This window comes from Pseudomyrmex gracilis, unplaced genomic scaffold (genome assembly GCF_002006095.1).
Source record: "Pseudomyrmex gracilis isolate BER0280 unplaced genomic scaffold, ASM200609v1 scaffold_36, whole genome shotgun sequence".
Taxonomy (NCBI): domain Eukaryota; kingdom Metazoa; phylum Arthropoda; class Insecta; order Hymenoptera; family Formicidae; genus Pseudomyrmex; species Pseudomyrmex gracilis.
In genome coordinates this window covers 186,495-202,039 of record NW_018020620.1, presented here as the reverse complement: position 1 = coordinate 202,039, position 15,545 = coordinate 186,495, and the positions used below count along the sequence as shown (strand labels likewise).

Below are 15,545 nucleotides of genomic sequence, written 5' to 3'. Positions count from 1 at the left end.
GTTTTCAGATGTTCAAGAATCCTTTTGTTATAAATTTTTTAAATAAATTTATTGCATAAATAACATGTGAACGGTTAGCTAAAATTATTTCTATCAAAAATCAGTTACTTCCAACTTTTTTTCATATAAAAATACAATGTATATATATTTCTTAAATAGTGTAGTAAGAATAGAAAAATATATCTGTTAACACCAGTAAACGCTATGATAATCTGACAATGAAAATTTGTTAGATTGTTTTTTTCTTTTTTCTTTTGAATGCTCCTATCCAGCTCCAAAACAAATGAATTCGGCATCCAAAGTGTCCATACTCACAATAACTGCTGTATGTGTAGAGAAAAACTTGGGAACACAAAGTAATCTGACTTCTTGATTTTCTTCACCTAGAAGTAAATAATTTTCTGATAGATTATTCTGAAAGAATAAGTAACATTCTTCAAAATGGTTTTTAGCAAAACACAAATCGGTACATCTATATTAACATCTGTTTAACTTAACAATTTTACTGTATTTATTATTTTACAGTATTATTTATACCTTTCCACAACTTTGTTTCAGCTTTATCCGTGTTGCCCACAAAATACACATCCGGACAATGGTTTATAATAAAAGGATCTTTCGCAAAATAAGGCTGCACCGGTAACGTGTCCGGAGTAGTTGGGCACATGTGCTTCCAAAGAAGCGTTCTCTCCAGCCACTCCAATGGAGAAATGTCTGTCGCGCCGGTTACTTTTGCGATATCTTCGATCGGTTGTCCGCTAGTGCCCATTATAATACGTCCGGCGACTCTACCGATCCACGGATTTGTTGCGCCTTTGAAACTGTAGAATCTGAAACAATTATGTGATAATATTCCGATCGCGCATGTTTAAAAACTCTAACTTAATATTAACTATTCTAAAATTCGACAACAGTTACAACAATAATAAGAACACGCTTAAGTTCGTTTAAATGTTTAAATTTGTTAAAAACGCGCTATCAAGAGTCGGAACATAAAATTTACAAAATCTATTACGACAAAGTACATTTGTTTGCGCACTACCTAGACGTTAACGGCAGAATACATGGATGTAACGGTTTCTGAGGCAACATCGCGTTAGTGGGGTCGTGTTGACCTGGCATCAGAGTGATGGGGCAACATTTTGCTATTTCGGCGAGAAATTTGTCCACAAGATCCGTTGCCACAACCACTTCTTTTACTATCGCGGCGTCCTGTGCCTTACCTTCAGCGTGTCCCATTAGAGTATTTGTCTTGGTAACAGCTTTGACGGAATTGCCTGATACATAATTATATATTAGATCATTAAGTATGAAAAAAATATATAATTTGTGAGAAGTTTTACACTTAAATGACTCAACATATTAAGATATAAGAAAATAAATGTACGACAGTAAAAGAATATCAGTGTATATCTACCAGCTATAATAATTCGAGTGATAGAAGTAGCATCTTCTTGAGCTGTCGCGTCTCCTGCCATGCCGCATATCCATTCTGTTAGAAGATTCAACGACAACTTCTGAGAGCTGTTTACTAAATCTAGTCCGGACAGAAATACTAATTTTCCTCTTGATTTTGATTCTACCAGCATGCTTCTAGGCATGCAACCAGGGAAACACCAATCCTTGGTCTAATGTAATAAACATTTATTGATTTTTATTATAGTACACGTAATTATTTTGTACATGTATGAAGTTATAATGCGCAATACACAGATATACTCACCACAAAATTTCCATCTTTTTCTTTGTGACCAAGTATGGCGCATACAACACCCGTCACATAGTTCTTCAAGTCCTCGTCTCTAACCACCAGCTTGATTCGCAACATTTCATCCTCCAAGTAAAGTTGATCATTTTCCGAACAATAATTTGGCTTTGGCTCGGGCAACGTTAATTGATGATCCTCGCTTAATTCCTGCAATATCGACGGCTTCCACTTTTGATGTTTGTACAGCGTTCCAATTATCACACAATCTTGTCCTTCAAAATCGTCCAACTCTGCCAACTTCAATATCTGAATATTTTCTAAAAATCACACGAATTTTTATTCCTTTAAATCTAAATAACGAATGATATCGATCGTATGTTTAAAAAAAGTAAGCTGTTTGTTTAAATAAAAAATAGTACTATGTACAGCACCAAATACAACAGAACTTACTCCACTTTGCGTCAACTCGTGGCAACAATACTTCTCTCAACTCTGCCAGTCTCACGGCATAAATGTGATAAAATTGTTTAGAGAAATCAACGAACTTGTCGTTGAACTCAGCAGTCAGATCTTCGCATTCTACCTGTTGTCTCTGAAACTCCGCTGGTAATTCATTTCCCGGTTTTGAAAGTAAATTCCCGGCAGATTCCGTAGTTGGAATCACCATTATGTTGTTACTGTTTATCCCGTGTGTGTGTGTGTGTGTACAAATAAAACGAAATTAAATTGAAACTGTTATCACTTTACGTTTACAAAACTTTAAAGTGACGCAAACACGCACACATACACAATTTATTTATGTGTGTAGCAGTTTTCGCGCCTTTTTCTATTGCGCAGAATCAGACCGATTATTCCATTGGAACTGTATCGTAAAGGCCAAAGAATTTTGCACAACTCATAACGCATAAGACATAAGAGAATCAACCAATCAAAGCTTTCTAGAAACAAGAAGTAGGGGTTGAAAACAAAAAGCTGGATTGGTTGACGTTCTTAGGTCTGTTCTTTTTAACCGAACTGGCCACGCTAGTTCAGAGTTTATCTTTCTTTTTCCAATGTAGAGCGAAACAGATGAACTCTAAACTAGTGCGGTCAGTTCAGGTAAAAAGAACAGACCTCTTATGTCTTAGGCCTGTTCTACAATACAGTCGTAAGAAATTGACCAATCACAGATAAATCACAGAAGAATAATCGATTGTGATTGGTCAATTTCTTACGACTTACGGCTTACAACTGTATTGTAGAACAGGCCTTAAGAGCCGTCTACAATGGAGAGTTGTAGGCCGTAATAGTAAGAAATTGACCAATCACAGAAAAAGTACAGAAGAATAATCGATTGTGATTTGTCAATTTCTTACTGTTACGGCCTACAACTCTTCATTGTAGACGACCCTTTAGGTTTGTTCTACAATACAGTCGTAAGCCGTAAGTCGTAAGAAATTGACCAATCACAATCGATTATTCTTCTGTAATTGGTCTGTGATTGGTCAATTTCTTACGACTTACAGCTTACGACTGTATTGTAAAACAAGCCTAAAGGCCCTTCTACAATGAGATATTAGTAATAAATCAGAAGTCGGAAGCAAGAAATATTGATCAATCACAGTAGAACAGGCCTTACGAGTGAGTTAAAGGTTACGTTCAGAAAACTCAACGGTCGAGAGATCGTCACTTATGATAGGACTATTCTTCAAAACCTGCCACGGTTCCAAAAGTATGATCCAATCATAAGTGATTATCTTTCAATCGTTGAGTTGTCTGAACGCACCCAAAGAATCGGGGCCCAGGGGTGGGGGAACAAACTCACTCGTGGAAAAAGTGGGGACAGTTTTCAGCGCCGTCTACGGCGAGGATCACACGCCACCCACGAAGTGCCATTCGTTTCTATCGTGACGTGTACGTGTGTATGTGTGTGTGTGCATAATTTAATTCGAGAGAAACAAGAGAAACAAAACAAAAAGTTCGTCATTGTTTAGAAATTATTCCGACTTTAAAGTCTTTTGTTGCTTGTCGAGAGTTGTTTTTTTTTTTTTTTTTTTTTTTTTTTAATCGTTTTCGTTAGAAAATGTATGTTACAAGACCAGCGAAATCTGCCGAGTAATCTCTCCGCAGGTAAGATTCATCTAGTGAGTTTTCTTCAGGCTGACTTGCATCAGGGAAATTCACGGGTCGCATGTTGGTGGCAATATGTTTACAGCTTGCGTCGCGTAAAATAGTGATTTGTTTGCGGTATTTTTCTCTCGGACGGCGAGGAAAAAAGTGATCTTAACCGAAGTAGATTAGTAATGGGTGTATGAGAGACCGACGACAAGTTTGATCGTTTTAATTGTCTCTTGTTGTGCGTGTTATCGCAAAAATGGACACGAGCAGCGAGCAACCGGCCGCGATAGCGGCCGAGCCCGTCGCCAGCAACGAGCAGGAGCACAATGAAGAGGTCATGGAAGAGACGGAGGAGTATAACTATGAGGGCGATGATTATAGGCATTTTATGCCGCGAGGCCGCGGCGGGTTTCGGTGCGTATATATATATATATATATACATACATACATACACGCCTGAGCTTTATCGTCTCGCTGGTTTCGCGATATCTGGACGATTAGACAGATCAGACGAAATTCCCATGTCCCCGCACGCTCCCCACCCCCAACTTGTAATGTTTCTACTTGACTTGAGATCTCTATGAAAGACTCACAAGGTGTGCGATCAGTGTGTGTATGCTATGGGGGTTTTCTATTTGTTTTGTTTTTTTTTTTTCATATATGATATTCTCACAGAAGGTTTGATAATTGGGATACGCAAGGAATGGGCAAAATTTATCTTCAAACTTGGAGTATGTGTACGCAAGTGTGATATCCATACATGAGTCCCATTGTTTTGTTTTTTTCTTTTGTAGTAATTGGTTTCTTATGTAGTAGTGTTCTAATAAAATTATTATTGTGACTTAATGAAGTGGTGTAGAAACATTACTTGTTGAGAGAAATAGCGCAGAAATGTTGTATTGATAGACAAAACCCAAAAGCAAATGTGCACATGTAGATCAGATTAGTATCTGGGAAAAATTATTTTAAAAGTCAAAACTGGATTTCTGGACTGCTCAAAAAGGGTTAAAAAGATACTTCTGATCTATTCCTTCCTCTAAGTGGCATGAAATAAAAGTAAGATATCTAGTCACAACATATAAAAATAATTTAAGGGGTCGTGGCAGAGGTGGGTTTGATTTCCCTATGAGAGGTGGAGGACCACCTAGGTTTCGAGGAAGAGGATTCGGACCAAGAGGAATGTTTAGAGGAGCTAACAATGGATTTCCTTTCGAGGGTCCTCCTAGGCCAAATTGTCCACCTGGTCCTGCAGGTCCAAGATTTAGAGTACCGCCACCCTTTGATCCTAGTTGGGGACCAATGGGACCTCCAAACTTAATGGGTCCTCCAAACTTAATGGGACCGCCAGGAATGGTATATATCGTTTAATTTCTCTTTTTCAATAACTTTAGATTTTTTAAGTTAGATCACATATGTATGTAATGATTATTCTAAAAAATATTATTTAGCCACCACCACATGTAATGAACGGTCCAATGGGTACTGGACCAGGTCCATATGGACCTCCTCCTGGAATGGGACCACCTAACATGAATAGCGTAAGTGCAATTTTAAATAGATATATATAAAAGAGAATTATAGAATTAAAAGGTTTGAAAGACCATATGTCTAAGTAAAATTATGCTATAGATTCCAGGTCAACAACAACCGTCTCAACAACCGTCACAGCAGCAAGCAAACATTCCAGGTCTAGATCTCAATGGAGAAGTATGGGTGGAGACTAAAGCAGCTGATGGCAAGTCTTATTATTATAATATTCGTACCAGAGATACTACATGGACTAAACCAGAGGGACCAAATGTGAAGGTCATGATACAAGATCAGGTAAGCCAATATTTATATAAATTTTTTTAAACTATAATTTAATATTTATATTTATAATATATAATTTAATATTTTATATTAAATAAATATCAGATATTAAATATTAATATAAATATTAATCTTTATAAATATTAAGTATTTAATATTTTTAGTAAATATATCAAATTTTATCGTAAAATTATTATTATTATCAATTATTATTTCGTCAGTAACTTGCAACTGTTGTAAACTGTCTTTGCACATTTTTATTGAGTTTTAATTATGATATTCAAACGTAATGCTCAAATATAAAGACAGGTGCATTTATTGGTTCTCTTTTTCTTTCCTTTTTCTTTGCCATTATTAGTCTAATAATTGTGTCTACACGGGACAAAGTGCAGAGAAGTAAAATAAAAAAAACTCAAAGAACTGATCAAAGAATTATCAATAGTGAAGATAATAAAGGTACGTGTTTACCTACATTCATAACTAAAAAAACTAAAAATTTATATAAAGATGCTATCACATATTAAACTTTTTTGTGAAACAAAATATTAATAAGTAGGTTTCTAAACAAGCAGAAAATATAAAGTGTTAAATAAATAGTGTCTTTTTTATAAAATAATTTTGTTTATTTTGTGTATTTTTACGTATATAAAATTTACAATATGATTAATCTGATTATAACTGTCTCAACTTATACAATATTTTTATATTGTAGTTAGAACAGTTAGTACACGGTGCGTCAAAGCAAACGGCTCGCTCTACAACGCCTACTTCGTCAAGTAGTACGCCAACTCAAATTAGTGAAAATAGAATTTCCCAAGCCGGCGAGCAATCGTCTTCTAATAATGCAGATGCGATTAATCAATTAAGCACAGCACCTCCCGGTACCGGACCACCGCCTACGTTAAATGACACGCCAGATGTCAGTAATCAAGCGCCTGAGACGAATCAATCTAACGGTAAGAAATTGTGAAAAATATTTATAATCATTTATATAATCATTTATATGCTCGAATGTATCGAAGCAATCGAAGTTCTTCGAGTTTATAATAGAAAAAAACTTATGCATCTTATAGGTACAGCGCCCGCGACAGTTACTAGCACGCCACCGATTACTACACCAGCTGTAAATACGAATATGATGCAACCACCACCGAATATGATTCCCATGCAACATAGAATGCCAAATCAATTTGGTGGGCCTATTCCTGCGCAATTCGGAGCAGCGCCTTTCGGAATGCCACCACCTGGTTTTCAACCTTTCGGCGGTTACGGGCCGCCACAAGCAAATTGGGGTAAGACTTGCAAGGAAAATTATTTTAAAACATATTAAAATTTATATATATTGTACATATATTAAAGAAAAATTAATTTGTGTAATATCGAATATACTAAAAAAAAATACATATTTTTTAGGTATGCCACAAATGCCTCATGGTGTAATGGCACCTCAAACACCCGCCGAAGATCCTGCAATACTTGCACAACTTGATTCTGAATTGGTAGCAGCTGCTATGGTTTGGACGGAACATCGTGCGCCAGATGGTAGACTGTATTATTATAATAGTAAAGCTGGAGAATCAGTATGGGAAAAACCACAAGCCTTAAAGGATCTCGAAAGTATGTTTTTGCTCTCTTTTTGTGAAGTTTAATCCAATTTCGTAAATAACGTAAATATAAATTTCAAATTCTGCAATTTTATCTTATTGAAATGTTTTGTTAGATGCGAAATTGGCGCTGCGGCAGAAAAACGAAGAAGCAAGTACTGTTCCCGTTACAACCGCTGTTACGACCACCACCACCGTTACAAGTAACAGTACTACGAGCGAGCCCGCAAAACAAGAGAAACCCCAGCAAGAGAACACTCAGGAAACCAAAGATAGTACAAAAGATGCTGAAAGCGCTAAGCCGAAGAAGGAAGAGAACGTTGGAACGAAGGAACCTGCTAAACCTCAAGACAAGTCCAGACCGATTTCTAGCACCCCCGTGCCTGGAACTCCATGGTATGTTAAACGATATTTGGTTTTTTTTTTTTTTTATTGCGTCTTAGACAAATATGTATATATAAATAATTAACGAAGAGAGAATTAAATTAGATTTTTTTTAACATATGCTTTAATGCAAAGGTGCGTCGTTTGGACGGGAGACGGACGTGTGTTTTTCTACAATCCTTCATCACGTATATCAGTTTGGGAAAGACCGGATGATCTTATTGGCCGTCAGGACGTGGACAAGATGGTGTCGACTCCGCCGGACGCGGTGGGTGCTCCGAAGCCGGTGCGCCAGTCGGATACCAGCGAAAGCAGCGACGACGAGCAACCCGTACCAGCAAAGAAAATGAAACACGACGATACTAAAAGTAACTTTGTTATAATACAACAATAAGAATTTTAGAAAAAAAAAAAAATCGTAGAATACATATTTAGAGATTTGTCATGTTTTGTGAATTTTTAGCTACACCTGTTAAGGAAGAGGAGGAGAAAGAAGGTAAGAAGACCATCGACATTGGTAAGGAAGCAGCGATAGAGGCCGAGGTGAGAGCAGCTAGAGAGCGAGCAATAGTCCCGTTGGAAACCAGGATTAAGGCATTTAGAGACATGCTCGCAGAGAAAGATGTAAATACCATATCACATGTGATTTTACACATATGATTTGTTTTATTGTAAATTTTATATCTTACACAACACGTGTTGAATTGTGTTGCTTCAGGTATCTGCATTTAGTACTTGGGAAAAAGAGCTTCATAAAATAGTATTTGATTCGCGCTATTTACTTCTAATGTCAAAGGAAAGGAAGCAGGTTTTCGAGAAGTACGTAAAGGAGAGAGCGGAAGAAGAAAGACGCGAAAAGAGGAATAAGATGAAAGAACGGAAGGAGCAATTTCAAAAGCTCCTCGAAGAAGCAAATCTTCATGGAAAGTACGTATATATAAACAAACAATTGCGTTATGTAACTATTTATTTATTTATGTAATAATAATCTTATTTTGTAACTTTGACAACGCGATTTTGTAGATCGTCGTTTAGCGATTTTGCTCAAAAGCACGGAAGGGATGAACGATTTAAGAATGTAGAAAAGATGCGCGAACGAGAAAGCCTTTTCAACGAATATCTTCTGGAAGTGCGAAAGAGGGAAAAAGAGGAAAAAACAGCCAAACGAGAACAGGTATTTTTATTTTATTAACATTATTAACGCGGCGCATTGTGTGGCAACACAAAACATTTTTCAGGATTTCTGCTCTATATAATACAAATAATTTTATATAAAAATTCTTTTTCAACGTTTGATACACAATAATTAAGACGAATTTTCCAGCAATATTATTCCCTTCCAAGATCCCGAGAAAAAATATATATATGTATGTATTTTTTAACAAGTGTAGAGGATTTATAAGTTAACACAATTTTTTCACTATTAGTTAAAACATAAATCTTTTTTATATTAAATTTAACACACATATTCACTAACTTGATGAGATTCATATATTGGTAGCTTTATTTTCATCATTTTTTTATTTACTGTTTTTTTTTTTTTTAATTACCGCAACATGTCTTTTGATTTTCGGTTTATATTGTAGTCTTGAAAATTGTTGAAATTTCTCTTGTTTCTTGGTTATTTTTTTATTGACACAAATATTTTTTTTTTTTTTATAAAACGTATTTTTCCAAGTGTTTGTATAAATAAATCCTTTATATTGTGAAAAACGCATATATTATCCAGCTCCAAACTTCCTGTTTTTTAAACGTCCTGTCCAACAAATCATTCTCCTTTCATTCCAGGTAGACGTCATTGATTTATAACAAATTGTTCTATAAAATGCTGCCGGAAGATCACTTCAAGCAGCATGTATAAATGTAGCACGTAGCGTACTACATTTCGCGATAAGTTTATACGCACGGGCTGTAATATACGTTGTGTATATTCGGCGCCTTGCTTCTCTATGTTTACGCAATTTATTATTTCTCATTACTGATTTTCAAGAATTCTATGTACCCTTAAATTAAGCGAAGCTTCGCAATGCGCGAAATGACACGTAAGAATCAAATTACGAATAGATGCAAAGCGTGTTTTTTAATTCTATATAGATAGGAGAGAGAGAGGATATATATATATATATACATATACATTTTTATTAGTAATAATTTAATGAAGTCTTTTTTATGTTTTGCAGCGATAATTAAATTTAATTTCTTTCAGGTTTTCATAGGTATGTTATTATTTTGTTCCACTTGTAAAAAAATAAAGAAAAAAAAAGTACGAATTCCTAAAATAATAATGGCTGAAGAACACATATACCGAGGAGATATTTCTCTGATAAAAAAAAATTCTGTGCTCCAAAGTAGATTTTTTTGCTCGATAGAAGTCGAAAAAAAAAATAAATAAATAAAAAAATAAGAAGTTTTTAATAACTCTAAGATGGGAGATGTAGAGAATAAAATCATAGTATGTGACGCTTCCTTTATATACTTATGTGTTCTGAACTCTCCACTTCAGTCAGGAGGCAGGCAGGACAGGTTCCGTATGTGGAGTGGCTTGGTTCTGAAGCTGGTTGGTGGCATGGATGATGTCATCTACCATTCCCATCTACACCGCGTGGCACGGTTGGCACACCCTCGCGCGCCGCATTCTTTACTCCAAAGCAGAGTCATGTGAATGAACAAACTTGGTATCTGTATATTACTCGTAATCCTCGTTACTTGAAAAAATTTAACTTTTCCTCAAAGTCAAAAGCCAATTTGCGAAATTTTTACGTAAAATTTTTTCAATTTAATTTAATAATGAAAGGGAGAAAAGAGAGAGACACATATATACGAAAAAAAAAAAAGAAAGTCCAGAGGTAGCATTAGTCCGGAAAATTCCTTTTTTTTTTTCTTCTCAAAGTTGATCCCGATGTCAGATATTTTAAATTTCTCGATTCTAATGCTACCATAGAACTTGTATCAGATGTATGGACATAAAAACAAATCTATTCTATGAGAATTAATAATGTTTAACTTGCTGAGATTTTCTTAATATCTTTCTTCGGTAATAATTGCGCACTGACGTTGTTTCTTTCACGTTTTCATGTTCGTATCGTCCGCAAACAATTATTTTGCACATACAATTAGATACAATTATTAGCCTTAAAATATTATGTTTATTTTCTTGTTCTTATGTCGATACATGATATATCAAATTTAATTAAAAAAAAAAAAGAAACATTTAAAATTTAACACTACAAAACTGTCAAGCAATTGTGTCAATAATGATTTAAGATATTTATATATATATATACGCATATATATATATTTAATCGATTCTTATTACTCGTGATAAATCGGAAACACACTTAACTTTATTGCAATACGTATCTTAAAAATTTAGAGATTACAGAATTACAATGCAAAAGCATATAATTAGATTTTTTATATATATATATATATAATAGAACGTTTTGTAAAAAGATATTTGATTATTTGTGTATAATTATTTCGGAAACGTTGATTGCTAATATTCTGAGCGTAATGCGATAGATTGTTTTCAGTCAGATATATATATAAAAAAATACAAGTTCGAGTATACACGAGCTTCTTAGAGTGTCTTGAAGATTCTTTCTGGGATGAGGATTCGATTATTGTTATGACAATCTGAAGAAATTAACGTGCCAGCATCAAAAAGCTGTCTAATAATCTAATTTCTTAAATGTGTTGATATTTTCAATAATATTATCTGAAACGTTCTTTCGTGAAACGAAAAAATTTGCAACGCGAAAAGATTTTCGGTCGTTTTACAAATTACGTTAATGAAGAAACGTTTGGAAAATTTGAAACTTCAAACTTTGTTTTTGTTTGTTAATTCTCGAGCTCACGTTGCGCGGATCGGACAATCAGAATTATTAAAAATATCTATTTACGGCTAAATTTTTTGTTTATTTTAATGCTTTCAGTTTATAATCTGTAAGTATCGAGGCTTAGGAGAGAGGTGCACTTTGTTTTTTAACGAGATATAATAACTTTTTTAGTAGTATACTAATTTTAATAATCTTACACATAGTTTATTTTTGTTTATGAGTTATGAAAATATATTTTGTGAAAAAAAATTATTACTTATATATAGCAAGTTTTGCAAACGGTGATGTGATGTGCTATGACGAGATACTGTCGTTACATAAAATTGTGGGTTTCTATGAGACATATAGTTTAGACTATAATATCGAAAAAGAGAGAGAGGGAGAAAGAGAGAGAGAGAGAGAGAGAGAGAAAGAAAGAGGAAGAGGGAGAGAGAGGGAGGAGAGTAGGAGAAAAAAAAAATTAGTAACTCGTTTTGTAATTTGGACGGCTGCAAGTGCTTCTAGTGTTTTCGGAGTTAAGGATATATTATAATTCACACTAACCATATTTTTTTCCTTTCAGCAAGGGCAGCAGTTAATTAAACGTTCACTTATCTTATATATTCAGTCATCATTAAATCTCGAGTGAAAATCATGTGATGCAGAAAAAATTCGAGTTTTTCGCGAAAATTTTTTAAAACAAAGTTTTACATTTATTTTTGTTGAACGAATTTTGCTGTTTACACTCGCAATGATTTAATTAACGATTTAATGATGACTGGCCTCACACATATAATAATCATTCTTACAGGAATAATAAATTAATAAATTTTTTTCAGCCGAGAAACGACCAGCTTAGTTCATTAAAAAAAAAAAAAAAAAAAAAAAATTCGACAAATAGAGCCCTTAAACGTTGTGATATCTCCTGATACGAACGAACACGAATGACTATTTCTTCTACCCCTAACGAAATATAGTTTGAAAACCAATTAAAAAAAAAAAGGTTTGCAAGTTGAAATAGTTTGATCCACATTACAAATCATTTATTATATTTATAAAAACGTTTATAAAGAGTGATTGTAATGTGGCTGAACGTGTAAATAAAATTGGTTGGAAATACAATTTATTTAAAAAACGTGCATGATTTAAAAAGAGAACCAAGAAACTATTTTTTCGATCTTAAAGATGCAAAAAAGAAACAAAAAAAAAAAAGAATTGTATAATTAGTATGTAAGCAAACAGTGATTATTTTTCAATGATAAAGACTCGTATGTTAAATGCGTTTCAGGTGAAAAAGGAATTCTTTTCGATGCTACGCGAACACAAAGACATCGACAGGCATTCGCATTGGAGCGATTGTAAGAAAAAATTGGAATCGGATTGGAGATACAGAGTCGTAGAGTCTGCGAGCACGCGGGAAGATTGGTTTAGAGATTATGTTCGAATGCTGAAGGATGAGCGGAAAAAGGAAAAGGAGAAAGATAAAGATCATCGGCACAGAGAGAAAGATCACAAGACCGACAAGAAGGACAAGGATCGCAAGGATTCAGATAAAGGTAAAGAAACGAAATCTAGCAAGGACAGATCTGAGAAAGACAACGCGAAGGAAAAGAAGCAACGTAAGAGCGAGGCGCCTACCGAGGAAAACGGAAAGGAGAAAAAAGAGATAGTGATAGAGAAAGAAAGCGGCGAACTTGACGAAAGTGACGACAAGAGTGTGAAAAAGGAAAATGACGTGCGTAATAATCACATTATTTTTTTTTGTTTATTATAAAAATCTTTTTTCTTGTTTTTGCAATTCGGTTTCTTTTATGTAATCTTCTTTCGCATAGAAGGAAGAGGGAGACGATCATTCTGATTCGGAGGAGGATCGTGAGAAACAGAAAAGAGAACGTGAAAGGCGAGCGGAAGTAAGTCTTCGTGAGAGAGAACGAGAAGTACAACGAACACTTGCCACGCATCTTCGTGACAGAGATAAGGAGAGACAACATCATCGTCACGCGGAGGCTGTACAACACTTCAGCGCTCTTCTCGCTGATTTGGTGCGTGCTTTTTTAATTTCACACAATACTGGAAGACAATGGATTTGTAGTAATTTTTTTATATTCCTTGATTCTCGCTCGTTTTTGCAGGTAAGAAACAGCGACTTGGCATGGAGAGAAGCTAAACGACAACTGCGAAAGGATCACAGGTGGGAACTGGCCGAAAGTTTAGATCGCGAAGAGAAAGAACGACTGTTCAACGAACACATTGAGCAATTGGGTCGCAAAAAGCGCGACAAATTCCGAGAATTGCTTGACGAAGTGGGTGCGTCGACCGAGCTAACAGCATCCTGGAAAGACATTAAGAAATTATTGAAGGACGATCCCAGATATTTGAAGTTTTCTTCCAGCGATCGGGTAATTTGTAATTTTGTAGAATTCAGTTTTATATCAGTGAGAAATTTTTTTTTTTATATTATTCTTTATTCTAATATTTTGTATTATTTCGCAGAAATGCGAAAAGGAATTTAAGGAATATATTAAGGACAAACTTGTCGCTGCCAAAGCTGATTTCAGAGAACTTCTTCAGGTATGTTGTTGAATGTAACAGAATATATCATTTAAGATTCTTTTTTTTTTATGCGATTGTTCCTTAAAATCCACGATTTTTCAGGAAACAAAACTGATTACTGACAAAACGTACAAAAAAGTGCAAGAAAACAGCTCGCATCTAACGGAAATCGAAGAAATTCTCAGAAAAGACCGAAGATTTCTTGTGCTGGAAGCAGCGGCTCCCGAGCGGACTCGATTGTTGATGGGTTATCTGGAGGAATTAGCGCGACGAGGTCCTCCGCCTCCTCCCACCGCTTCAGAGCCTTCGAGAAGACCAACTACAAAGTAAACCACACATATTCAAATAGAGGAAATTTGTTTTTATTCTTCGCCATTTTTTTAAACAAGAAGCGTTTTAAGCTCGTCTTTTTCAATCTAAAAAAAATATTTTTCTCTGTTTCAGTTGAAGAGAGTGGTCTACCTCGAAATATACAATATATATATTCATGATGTTACAAAAACGAATAAATTTATAGCAGAAAAATTTATAACTATGACAAAAATTAATAAATTTATAGCTGTAGTTAAGTTGAATTACTTTACACATACACACACAATTACCTGTATAGAATTCAATAAAAGCCAATGAAAGCCAAATTCCAGCAACATTTAAATTGCGCTATGGAGGTATGTGTAGTGGAGTGTAAGTATATATAATATATATATACATATATATATATATTATATATATTGCTAAAAATAAGACTAATGAAAATATTGAGAACAAATTGTACTTGTGACATCATGTACTATAATAATAATAATAACAACATCAATGCACAATACATGTATCTTAAAGTGATACGCAAAGTATAAAAATAAAACAAACAAGACTGTTGATTTTAAGAGTATCACAACGCATTAGTCTCTAAGATTGACAATTTATATTATCAAGTCATTAAAAAATATTATATTATATTATTAAACAATTTTGATTGATCTTGATATTTTATATATATATATTTAGAAAGTTATTGTTATCCGTATTCTCGCAACTCGCGCTTTTCTCGACGCGGTGCGTATAAATTTTATATCTACAGTTCTGTGACAAATATAATAATACGTGCACTACTAAATGTTAAACACACATTTAGATCAGAAACGCGTTTTTATATCGATAAAAGTGAGAGAAGCGAGTATAGCGAATCGTTTTTTGTTGAGATTTATTGTTTGTCATAAAAAAGAAAAACTCAGTCGAGATGTAGTACATGGCGATGTGTCCTGTAGATGGTGAGACTTGAACTGGCGATTAGTGGCACCATCTGGCGATCGAACGCGGATCTTAATCCGATTCAAAAACTCTGGATGTCGCGCGATGCGCCATCGCCGACAGAAATTGAAAACTTACGCGCGAGGGGAATCACCGTGCGAACGAGAACCACCGTTTTTTAAAAATTTCACAAATTTGACGATTTTGCATATCCGGTATTACATGGTAGAACGCAAAGAGCGAAGATCGTGTTTTTACTGAGGTACATATCTATGTATTAGTTTTTTTTTTGTGTTTTTCAAAGCATGTAGAAAAGCG

General features: G+C 34.7%; 2 protein-coding genes across 5 annotated transcripts; one reads left to right on the top strand and one right to left on the bottom strand.

The window, feature by feature from the left end:
• Positions 1-117: 117 nt before the first annotated feature.
• LOC109852787 (DNA polymerase delta small subunit-like) lies at positions 118-2,479 on the bottom strand. Its single transcript, XM_020424274.1, has 6 exons — positions 2,159-2,479; positions 1,724-2,025; positions 1,418-1,628; positions 1,043-1,277; positions 538-830; positions 118-383 (listed from the first exon to the last, which is right to left on the bottom strand). The coding sequence occupies exons 1-6, from the start codon at positions 2,373-2,375 to the stop codon at positions 265-267; spliced, it is 1,377 nt and encodes a 458-aa protein (XP_020279863.1). The 5' UTR covers positions 2,376-2,479; the 3' UTR covers positions 118-264.
• Positions 2,480-3,574: 1,095 nt separating this feature from the next.
• LOC109852794 (transcription elongation regulator 1-like) lies at positions 3,575-14,903 on the top strand. Of its 4 annotated transcripts, none has more exons than XM_020424289.1 (18): positions 3,575-4,219; positions 4,912-5,158; positions 5,254-5,343; positions 5,435-5,629; positions 6,330-6,573; positions 6,691-6,909; positions 7,031-7,234; positions 7,338-7,617; positions 7,741-7,973; positions 8,069-8,229; positions 8,324-8,532; positions 8,629-8,779; positions 12,712-13,158; positions 13,256-13,465; positions 13,556-13,822; positions 13,917-13,994; positions 14,079-14,302; positions 14,421-14,903. In XM_020424289.1, the coding sequence occupies exons 1-18, from the start codon at positions 4,062-4,064 to the stop codon at positions 14,422-14,424; spliced, it is 3,621 nt and encodes a 1,206-aa protein (XP_020279878.1). In that variant the 5' UTR covers positions 3,575-4,061; the 3' UTR covers positions 14,425-14,903. The 4 variants fall into 4 exon arrangements, with proteins under 4 accessions (XP_020279878.1, XP_020279877.1, XP_020279876.1 ...); XM_020424288.1 differs by having other exon boundaries at positions 4,900-5,158; positions 13,259-13,465; XM_020424287.1 differs by lacking the exon at positions 14,421-14,903 and having other exon boundaries at positions 3,575-3,817; positions 3,903-4,219; positions 4,900-5,158; positions 14,079-14,306.
• Positions 14,904-15,545: the final 642 nt, after the last annotated feature.

Bases quoted from the DNA above. Each gene is read 5' to 3' on its own strand.
- LOC109852787 (XM_020424274.1), bottom strand. From the start codon at position 2,375: ATGGTGATTCCAACTACGGAATCTGCCGGGAATTTACTTTCAAAACCG. The intron at 1,629-1,723 runs GTGAGTATATCT...TTATTACATTAG, and splicing joins AAAAAGATGGAAATTTTGTG to ACCAAGGATTGGTGTTTCCC. The intron at 384-537 runs GTATAAATAATA...ATTTACTTCTAG, and splicing joins TGAAACAAAGTTGTGGAAAG to GTGAAGAAAATCAAGAAGTC.
- LOC109852794 (XM_020424286.1), top strand. From the start codon at position 4,062: ATGGACACGAGCAGCGAGCAACCGGCCGCGATAGCGGCCGAGCCCGTC. The intron at 7,974-8,068 runs GTAACTTTGTTA...GTGAATTTTTAG, and splicing joins GAAACACGACGATACTAAAA to CTACACCTGTTAAGGAAGAG. The intron at 8,780-12,711 runs GTATTTTTATTT...AATGCGTTTCAG, and splicing joins AAACAGCCAAACGAGAACAG to GTGAAAAAGGAATTCTTTTC.